Consider the following 11326-nt stretch of genomic DNA (forward strand, 5'->3'; position numbering starts at 1 on the left):
ATCATGATCAAGAATTACGGGAAAGCTCAATTAAAATCACAGAGGCTAAAGTAAAACATCCTTTTCACCCTTTATCTTCACGTACATGTCATTCCTTTTCAAAACAGTGGACTTAAATTAATAATGCTCAAAACAGTGTGGCTGCTGACTACCCCAGGCAGGTTTTACTGCACATTCAACGATTATATAATTGTAAACACACCCCCTTTAGTAAAAAGGATGTATAGACGATGTGACCTCTGACGTCACTCATAACAGTATCCCCGCGCATACCGCCGGGCAAAACCCTTGTGTTTTGGCAGCCAGCTAGAAAGTGTATGCAATCTTACCATGACTACGCGTCTTTTTCCCCGGCGAAACATGACATATACAGTGTTTTGTCAATAGAGGGCAGTTTATATGTGTTTTGTCAATAGAGGGCAGTTTATATGTGTTTTGTCAATAGAGGGCAGTTTATATGTAGGTCACATCGTCTATACTTTCCAAGTTTTTGTGCCCAAACTCAGAAATTGTAAATTGGAGTTGTCCCCAAATTAGTTTCTTTGGCATGAATAAGGCAAATCATCATATTCGAATCCACATCAGGTACATACATTGGATTCCCCAACCAGAAATGTTATGCCATTGGTTTTCTGCAAGTTTTTTTTTGTACCTGGGTGATGTAGGTGTTCCAACAAAACTGCAACCAAACTAACTGCCCAGTAAAGCCCGTTTCATACTTCTTGTGAATGTGAAACACATAATTTGTATCCGTTTATTAATTGTGCTCAACTCCTTTGAAACAGTCGTTTCCAAAAACGCCTTATGGCATCAACAAATTTGATCGCATTCGCAGGAAGTATGAACCAGGCTTTAGCTTGGTTTAAGACCGTGTACTGCACAAAGTCAAGAAAAGTGTCAACTAAGTTTATTTTCATCGAGATCAACATTATTAATTTTGTTTTTTACCCATACACCGATGTGTTAGCACTGTGTACTCGGTTCTCAGTGCTAATTACACACATCGGCTAGATCGCGCGCGTCTGCCTATTCTTCAACACTGGTAGACGCGCTGATCTAGATGAGCTGTAGCCGAAGTCGTCGTTTTGGACACGGCCTAATATTCTTTATCCCCGACCCGATGCAAATTTGAGATCAACATTGGTCACCAACATTGGTCTGGTAACAGACTTGATTTCCAGTAAAAACCTCTCGACATCTACATTCCTGCATTGAGTCTCCAAAACATGCACCAGCACAGTAATTTGTACGGTGTACATCTGATGAACTAGCTCCCCTTGGACACGACAGACAAATAAAATCACAATCTGGTAATGTTGTGTGAATCAAACTTTAATTTCACATTTGAAAAGCTAGTCTTTCTGTACATTCATTGAAGTACAGTCAACTCTGGTTATAACAAGATCACAAATTACCTCTTTGTAGCGGGAAGGTTGTTGTACAGGACTTTATGAATAAAGTCTTTATAAAGCAACACCTCTTTTTAACAGTGCTAATGTATGTATATTGTGAGTTAACTATCTTGAATTCCTCAAATGGGTAAAACAAAAAACAGTAAATCAAATTGTATTTGTGGAAAACAAGCTTTGGAATTTTCAACTTTCGATAAACAATTGTAAATTTAGACAAACTCAATACCTGTGTGGTCCTCTAGTGCTAAAGACAATAACTGAATGTTCTTGTTTACTTCCTGGTCAGAAATTAAGTTTCAAATTTTAGAACCCAAAGTATATACTTCATATTTTGAACAATTTTAGAAGAATGGACGAGGCCTTGCAAGAAATGTGATCTTTAGATTCCTTAATACAAATTTAACTTCATTCTAAAAATTTGATTACGGTTTTGTTATGCCAGACCAATAGATGTATCATCAACTGATAATTACAACATTGAAATAACTGTGGACGAATGAATTTGATGTGAATTCTAGTGAGTAACTGTGAAATTCACTATATATATTTCAAACCTAAATTCACTTTGTTTCAATGCTGATGTGATAAACAAAATCAAACTATCTGAAATTTCACAACACACCTTCTGAAGCAACAACTCATGCAATTTAGGAGTGAATGAACCCTAAATAATTTTCAAGGAATAAATGATCTCTCTGTTCAACTCTTCAAACAGAAACTTAACTCTTTGCATTCTCGACATCTTGGACCAATTTCACAAAAAGGGGCCAAATAAGAAACAATTTTGCCTCACCAGAACAGCCAGCCAAATTATCATGCCACATTTACCGTCTATTACTGGTTCCCTGCTAAGTTTTGCTTTGCAGAAGACCCTGAAGCAAAAATTTGCTGCGTAAGTAGCCCCATGAAATTAGACTCTTGTTTAATAACTAACATCTTCAGGATTCTCCCCATGTACATGAACAAGTTTGCATATCGGACCAATGCACATAGATTAATGGCCACTTTGAACACACTATAAAGCTAATGGGATGTCTTACATATCGGACCAATGCACATAGATTAATGGCCACTTTGAACACACTATAAAGCTAATGGGATGTCTTAAGGAAAACAGTTACACCCACTGATATGCATCTATAGAACCTTAATTTCCAGATTGGGTGCAGAATATTATTTTGTTTTTACTTCAAAGTTTGCGCCTTGGACACCCATGGGCAGAATCCCAATGATTTTTTAGAATCGTCAATGGAGTTAAAAGCAGCTTGTTTCTCCTGAAGCACATCTTGAGAGTTCCTCAGAAGGAAAAGGCCAAGAGCTAGAATTTCTGATGACAAAGGATGATCTGCTCACTCCTCGTCTGGTTGTAGATATTGCTCCATTAATCCACATAATCAAACCTGTCGAGGGAAAGAGAGATGGTGAAAGAAGTTAATTGTGCAGAACAGTTATATTTACTAGACTAGAAACTAATGTTAATCTATGTACATCTTAACATGCTTTACAGGCGGGTAACATTGATTACAATAATTGTATTAACATAAACAAGTAAAATTATCACCAACAATTTGGAGTAGAGTCTAGCATTATTTCTAACTTCCCTGACCAAGTTGGTACAAGTATTCAACACATTTTGTGGTTTTCGTACGCCAATTCTAGTGCTTCAAATCAGACCTAGATTCTTGAAATAAGAGCGTCGGGCCAATCAGATTAATTTTCTCCACGAGTCTTATTAGGTTTCCTGATTTGTCAAATTACACCAGGCCTGATACTTCACGACTGCAACAAAGGTGTTTGCCTCCATGCCCCCTGGTCATTGCCTTGTTGTCCTTGAAATGCTCCAACAGAAATTTACAATTTTCTCATAAAGTCATAGGATGCCTTCACCATGTAGAAAATACCTCTGGTGCACTTGCACTTTCAAAAACAGACAGGTCTGATACACATTTTAGGTCTTTACTAACTTCATTTCAGATTGTGATGAACTTACCAAAATATATATTAACAAAAGTGTGTAAATAACACCACACATCTACTTCTTCTTGAGCTGGTGACGAACCAGAACGAATGGAGCAGCAAATCCTGAGCCAAAGAAGGCAGTCATCACAGCAAGTAGACGCCACTTGTTCTTGATTTGAAACGGTACATTCTGTAGGATTAAAACGTAGACAACAAATAAATGTTTGGCAGTTTTTATTATGATTGTGATAAATTTATGCAAAGTCATGATTCTCAAAACTTTTGTGTGGCAACTATTTGATCCCAAAACAAACAAAACCGCAGCGCAGGGCTTATTAATAACTTTTATGATCCAAAGCTTTTGAATTGATGAAATCAGGGCAAATTTTACAGCTCTGTCTGCTTACCTTTAAGTAAGCAAAGCAGGGAATTCTGTGCTTACATCATTCAAGCGTATTTTACTGATTTAGCCGAGAATTTGGGCTTCTGCGTGTGCGCACGTACTCCTTGTTACTACTGTACTAGGCATTCTATGCTTACAAGGCGAGCGCACAAATTCGGCGCTTGCAGCTAGCAGCAAATGGTGATCGTAAGCACGAATTCAGTGGTAAGCAGAGCCATGACGCTGGGCTCTGAACCTGTGATGAGCATCGATAATTGATAATCTACTGTTTTTTAAGCTAATAATATTGAATTATTATTAATATGATTTAACAAGAGCGTACTTTTTGTAGGCCTATGGTATTCGTCGCTCTTCATTCAAGTTGAAGAAAAAAAAATGCAGAAAAATATTAAATTAAAGTTCTGGAACCAACATGACTGAACTCCGAAGAGTCTTCGGGAGTTCGGTCATGTCTTCGGGAGTTCGGTCATCATGGTCATGTCGGTTCCAGATCTTTAAAGTTTAATTTAATAATTTTTACATTAAACTTAAACATTTAGAAAGATTATACAATTCATCCATGACTTTTATAACAATCATTGTAATTGTCCGATAAAATTGCAATGTGTTCATGTTCTCGCCCATATCGCCTACCATTTTTTAGGTCTGACCATGAATTTTAGAGCTTCTATCGACAGACCGAACCGACCAAAGCCGGCGCGGCCGGCCGGGGAAAAAAAATCCAAATTGGTAGTATTTATACAGTTTTTTAACAGCCTTACACTGCCAGGTCCTTCCCCGTAGCCTGCTCTCCGTATCACCGATGTGCTGAAACTTCGACACGCTAAAGTGGTTATCCGTCCCAAAGCCATTTTTTCTGGTAAATTTTCAGTCTTCTTCAACTTCACTTCGCCTCTTTCCACTAATTTGTATCTGTCCCGCGATATATATATCCCGTTGCGTTTCCACTATACGCCCAAATTGTAGAGTCCTTCGTGGAAATACTTAACAAGAAGTAGCCCAATTATCCGCACAAACGGGCGTGAATCGCCCGTGTAAATCCATTCTAAACAACGCCCTCTCGTGTTTGACTGGTGATGAAACGAAACTGAAAAAGATATTTCACGTGTGTGTACGATCCAAACAAGGACATCGGTTGTTTGTTTTTTCCTCAGCACAGTAAGGTTGAAATATGTCTCAAAATGAAAATGATCACGATGCCGATGATTTGGAGGCCAACTCGGCTGTTCCCAGAGCCAAGAAACACGACAGCGGGGCAGCAGATTTAGAGAGAGTGACGGACTATGCCGAGGAAACAGAAATCACTGGTCAGCGCCTTACCAATGTGAGTGAGTGAGCAGTGCGTGAGTGTGTGGTGGACACACATTCCATTCAATCACAATGCATTCAACTTCCAATATGCTTTTCTGACAGGCAATAACTGTGGTCATATAGGAAAATTGCTTCGATTCGTCCCATCTTTGCAGAGTATTGAAAATTATGTAGTATACTTTCATGAAATTAAAATATTACGTCAATGCATACTGTACTAGTGTAGACTGTAGTGTAGGTAGTTAGTAAACCAACATTTACGCGGCGGGAAAGGTGCTTCCCTTGCGAGTGGAGTATTTGTGAATACCGGACACTTCGGCACCTTGCATTGCAAACTCGACACCTTGCAACCTCGGCACCCACTCGGCACCAAGAAAGTTGGCACCATACATATATAAGGTTTATATAACAAGAGAGGGCGCTGTTGAACCCACACAAAGGTATAGGCATTGCGTGCGCGAGTCGTAGAAACTGACCCATGTTCCTTCCCACAATGCATTGCGTTTCTGAATAGCGATAAACCTTATTCACCAAACATACGGCACTGACCTTTTTTTGACCGACAAACTCGGCACCAAGCAATATCACTCGAAGATTCTTAAAAATGAACAACTTATATATATACAATACAAAATGGTTTGAACCTTATTTATTAGTAAACGCTGTGGCAAAATCACTTGTTATGGTAGCTGATTAAACCGCTTCCAAACTTCCGAGAAAATTGGGGTAAAGTAATTGTTTTCCACCTGGAAATTTAATTGTCCATGGTTAATTGTTATATTATATTCTAATAATAATATTTTATATATAATAAGGCTAGCAACTTCAACAGGATGAAGCTTTTTATGGCAATGTGGGACCACTAAACTTTTACATCAAATACTGAGGCCAACCACACAGTGTGCAAATCGAACATTTTTAACTGCGGGTGCCGAGTTTGGTTTTGGTTATAAACTGTCCTAGGTAAAAAAAATTTCATTTTAGTTTCTTGTTTTTTTCATAGAGTAGTCAGAGAATTGTTGCGATCATAAATTTTATTTTATTCGCTTTTTGTTTCCCTTATAAAAGGCACTAGCAGCGTTGGACCAGAGGAGATCTCAAGAAAGTTCTGAGAAAATAGAAAGGTAAATAAGTGTAGGTTTGCTTAAAGGCAGTGGACACTATTGGTAATTACTCAAAATAATTATTAGCAGAAAACCTTACTTTGTAACGAGTAATGGGGAGAGGTTGGTGGTACAAAACATTGTGAGAAACAGCTCCCTCTGAAGTGGAGTAGTTTTCGAGAAAGAAGTAATTTTCTACGAATTTGATTTCGAGACCTCAAGTTTAGAATTCAAGGTCTCGAAATCAAGCATCTGAAAGCACACAACTTCGTGTGACAAGGGTGATTATTTCTTTCATAGTTATCTCGCAACTCCGACGACCACTCGAGCTCAAATTTTCACTTTGTTATTTATGCATATGTTGAGATACAGCAAGTAAGAAGACTGGTCTTTGACAATTACCATAGTGTCCACTGGCTTTAAAGGCAGTGGACACTATTGGTAATTGTCAAAGACTAGCCTTCACAGTTGGTGTATCTCATTCTCAACAATGCATAAAATAACTAACCTGTGATATATTGAGTGCAATGGGTCATAAGTTGCGCGATATTGAACGAAAAAACTCTTTTGTCACACGAAGTTGTGTGCGTTTAGATGGTTGATTTCGAGACCTCAAGTTCTAAATCTGAGGTCTCGAAATCAAACTTGTGGAAATTTACTTCCTTTTCAAAAACTATGGCACTTCAGAGGAAGCCGTTTCTCACAATGTTTTATACCATCAACTACTCCCCATTACTCGTTCCCAAGAAAGGTTTTATGCTAATAATTATTTTGAGTAATTACCAATAGTGTCCACTGCCTTTAAGTACAAAGTTAGTGAAATGTTGGAGAGAGAAATGGTCATAGCAACAGCCAGAAAGGTGTACTTTTAAATTTACAGGCCCTGCTAAATAGTAAATTTACATGTTGAATCAGGCCTGGGGTCGATTTCACAAAGAGTTAGGACTAGTCCTAACTTAGGACTAGTCGGAGGAGATATGAAAAACGTATGGCTAGTCCTAAGTTAGGACGAGTAATTCGTCCTAACTCGAGATAAGACTAGTCTTAACTCTTTGTGAAATCCACCCCTGGGCTAATTTCATAGTTTGATTTCAACAATGTCATCAAAGTACATGAATCATTTACCATTACAAAACAAATCCAAGTTGCAGTAGGAAAGTAAAATCGAAAAATTTTTAAGTTTGAGACAGCATGACAACATTTAGGTTTGGTTGAAGTACTGTGAGAGCTGCACAGGAAAGCACAGACACTAAACATGAAACACTTACTATGAGGTCACCTACTAGAGCACAATGTTAAGACTGTTTTTTTTTGCTTATTATGTGATTAGCATTTAAACTTGTTGAGCACTGTTGCTCTGCTGAAAGCCGGCTTATGAAATTGGCCCCAGATACGTCACTCTAAGCAAAGTCAGGTTGTTCTTACAAACACTGAAAGTGTACATAATACAACCTGTTATGGTTATACACGTCTTGCTAAATTTAGACTCAAATTTTCAAAATGACTTTCTTAAAACGCTTGCCAATAATTATGTACTTTTTACATTGAATAAACTGTGTCAGATGTCACTTTTTTTAAAAGCAGCTTTCTGTTTGTTGTTTTATTTTATGAAAGTTGTTTTTGTTATTTTATAACTACAGAGAACGAGAGCTGGCCAAAGTTGTTATCAAGAAAGGAGATGTTGATCTAATTGTAAGTGCAGTTTAAAGTCTTCCTACTTAAAGGATTCGGGTACTTTTTCAAAATGTCCATAGATTTTCATTAAACTTACAGGGTTTGAAGATAATGATAATGGAAAGCTTCCCATCAAATATTACTTACTGAGGTGCTGTAGTTTTTGAGAAATGAGTAAAACAATGTTTTCATGAAATGCATTTGTATTAATGCTTAAAATAATTTCCATCTCATGAGACGAAAACAATTTTCATGACATTGTCTACCTTCCGTGACCTTTTGACAATACCAGGGTATTGTCAAAAGGTCACGGGAGATAGACAGAGTTCGTTGTCAGCAGTAACAGACATGCGCCACTGACATTCCGAAGTGGCTTATTAGATTTGAACTTGCGTAGTCAAAAGTTACTGTTTCAATTTGAATTCCTCAGACTAGAGCCAGTTGCTATGTTACATGGTTGGGGTGATAAGTAACATAATAGTAGTCTACTGTAGTATTTGTACTTTCTCTAGTGTGACGGCCTAGCAACCTCCAGATGAACAAACCCTGTACCATTGTGCTAAACACATTAGTTCAGGGTGTGTATAGGTGGTTGTTGACTCTTACATAAACTGCGCTAAAGCTTGCCACAAATCACAAAACACTATTGGTAAGTGTCTCTAGTCTGAGGAATTGAAATTTAAGTGTGAATTTGTGATTAAAGCCATTGTACACTTTCGGTAAACAGTATTGTCCAAAGGCCCACACTTCATGTATCGCAAAATATGCATAAAATAACAAACCTGTGAAAATTTAGGCTCAATCGGTCATCGGAGTCGGGAGAAAATAACGGGAAAACCCACCCTTGTTTCCGCATGTTTCGCCGTGTCATGACATGGTGTTTAATATAATCCGTAATTCTCGTTGTCGAGAATTGATAATTGTTTTAATGTTTTCTCAAATGTAAAGCATTTCATGGAATAATATTTCAAGAGAAGTCTTTTACCATTACCTTCTGTAAACCCTGTAAGTTATTTGTAAATCTGTGATTTTTTTATTTTTGTTTCTGTTCCGAAAGTGTATAATGGCTTTAAGCAAGTCATTATACCAGACATTATTCAGGCCAATGGCTCTTTCCCTATCAATACCGAGAACTAAGTCAGCTAGCATAATTTCAAATGTGACGTTTGACTTCTTATAGATACAAGAGCTGGAGATCAGCAGAACAGTAGCTGAAAGGAGTTTGAGAGAGAACAAAGGGAACCTTGTGGAAGCTTTAATACAGTTGACTAACTGAAGATGTACAGCAGAGAGATAATCCATTCTCCTTAAAGACAGTGGACACTGTTGGTAATTGTCAAAGACTAGTCTTCACAGTTGGTGTATCTCAACACATGCATAAAACAACAAACATGTGAAAATTTGAGCTCAATCGGTCATGAAGTTGCGAGATAATAATGAAAGAAAAAACACCCTTGTCTAACGAAGTTGTGTGCTTTCTGATGCTTGATTTCGAGACCTCAAATTCTAAACTTGAGGTCTCAAAATCAAATTCATGGAAAATTACTTCTTTCTCGAAAACTACATCACTACAGAGGGAGCCGTTTCTCACAATGTTTTTGTACTATCAACCTCTCCCCATACGTGTACTCGTAATCAAAAAAGGTTTTATGCTGATAATTATTTTGAGTAATTACCAATAGTGTCCACTGCCTTTAATCACTTCCTGGAATCAGCTTGTATGAGGATCAACTGCAGCAAATCACAGATTAGACGAGGTGCCATGCTCCCAGAGAACTATTTGCAGTCTTTTATTTCAATCTTTGACATTTTCAAATACCCCCCTTCCACAAGTCTCTCATGTCTTGAGAACAGTTTGATGACATCGGTTCCAGTTCTTCGGTACCCAGGTCTGGATCAAGGGTTGTCAATTTAATTATCACTCCCCGTCAATTAACAGGCTAAAGAGCACCTCTTGTATGAGGAAAATGTGAATTTCGTTTGGAGCATTTCATGGGGTCCAAGCACTAGGGCAATGACCAGGGCCCAATTTCATACAGCTGCTAAGCACCAAAATTTGCTTAGCATGAAATTTCGTCTTCATAAAAACAGGATTATCGACTAAATTTCCATTTGTTGCATATTGCTTGTTACTGGTATTCAGCTGTTGTTTGCTTATCCTGAAAATCACGTGGAAATTTGGCTGGTTATCCTGTTTTTATCAAGGAAGAAATTTCATGCTTAGCAAATTGTTGTGCTTAGCAGCTATATGAAATTGGGCCCAGGGGGCAACGGCGGTCATTGCCTCTGTTCAGTATGGGGCTTTGTTGAAAATCCTTTATCATAGGACAGATATTAAGTTAACACAGCACAGGAGCTTTGTGTTTTCTTTTCTTTTCAACATCATCTCTGTTTTTATTATTGTGTACAATTAAATACCAAACAGTTTTGTACTGTACTGCAATTGAACCAGTTCATTAAAACATTTGAGTTTTTAGAAATTAACCATGTTCTGACATAATAAGTTATTCAAGTGATATAATTCATAGTACTATGTGTACACCATATAAAATGAAGTGATGCCATTCTAAATATCAGGCATCATGTTTGACCCTTGGGAAAAAAGTAGGAATATTATAATCAAGTATTTATAAGGGCTGACCTACACATGGTGCAGAATTTAACAGACTTCTCAGACTATTTAAAGGAACACGTTGCCTCGGATCGGACGAGTTGGTCTTTGAAAAGCATTTGTAACCGTTGGGTTGGAAAGATGTTTTAAAAGTAGAATACAATGATACAAATTGTGTGGTTTTCCTTTTACTGTGCGAACTAACACAGTCGGCCATAATTATGGGAGTCAAAAATTTGACTCCCAGAAATGGCCGACCGTGTTAGTAAGGAAAACCGTGCAACTTCGAGGAATGTTTGTGTGGACCATTGTTTTCTATTTTTACAACATCTTTCTACCCATATGCATTTTATAATAAACGGTTACAAACGCTTTTAAAAGACCAACTCGGCCGATCCAAGGCAACGTGTTCCTTTAACCACAATTTTTTTTTTTCAGGGACAAAAAGTCTATACATGTAATCAGACTTTAATAGGAAGAAAATCATGCCTGAAATACACTTATTATATGTGTATTTGAATGCCATCACGTTGTTTATCTTTTTTTTTAAATATCATCTAGTCTGTGCAGCAATGATGTCGAATTTGGATTCTGTGTTAATGTTGTACAATGTACATAAATGAGAGACGGGCTCCGTGCAAACATGCTGTATCCCCAGGCTCATCCAGGATATTTTGTAGCAAGATAAACATTTTCAAATTTATTGTTAACTTAAAGGCAGTGGACACTATTGGTAATAACTAAAAAATAATTGTCAGCATAAAACCTCACTTGGTAAGGAGTAATGGGAGCCCAATTTTTCACAGGTTTGTTATTTCATGCATATGTTGAGATTGAGATACACCAAGTGAGA

The 11326-nt window shown here is 37.6% G+C and overlaps 2 protein-coding genes across 2 annotated transcripts; one reads left to right on the top strand and one right to left on the bottom strand.

Moving 5' to 3' along the window:
* Nucleotides 1–1314: 1314 nt before the first annotated feature.
* LOC117288315 (cytochrome c oxidase subunit 7C, mitochondrial-like) lies at nt 1315–4713 on the bottom strand. Its single transcript, XM_033769124.1, has 3 exons — nt 4536–4713; nt 3403–3561; nt 1315–2812 (listed from the first exon to the last, which is right to left on the bottom strand). The coding sequence occupies exons 1-2, from the start codon at nt 4623–4625 to the stop codon at nt 3445–3447; spliced, it is 207 nt and encodes a 68-aa protein (XP_033625015.1). The 5' UTR covers nt 4626–4713; the 3' UTR covers nt 1315–2812; nt 3403–3444.
* A 120-nt stretch (nt 4714–4833) lies between these two features.
* On the top strand, nt 4834–9241 carry LOC117288314 (huntingtin-interacting protein K-like). The gene is made up of 4 exons (XM_033769123.1): nt 4834–5098; nt 6154–6209; nt 7829–7880; nt 9043–9241. Exons 1-4 carry the CDS (start codon nt 4946–4948, stop codon nt 9136–9138), a joined length of 357 nt encoding a protein of 118 aa, XP_033625014.1. The 5' UTR covers nt 4834–4945; the 3' UTR covers nt 9139–9241.
* The last annotated feature ends 2085 nt before the right edge of the window (nt 9242–11326 follow it).

Source organism: Asterias rubens, chromosome 3, assembly GCF_902459465.1.
Source record: "Asterias rubens chromosome 3, eAstRub1.3, whole genome shotgun sequence".
Taxonomy (NCBI): domain Eukaryota; kingdom Metazoa; phylum Echinodermata; class Asteroidea; order Forcipulatida; family Asteriidae; genus Asterias; species Asterias rubens.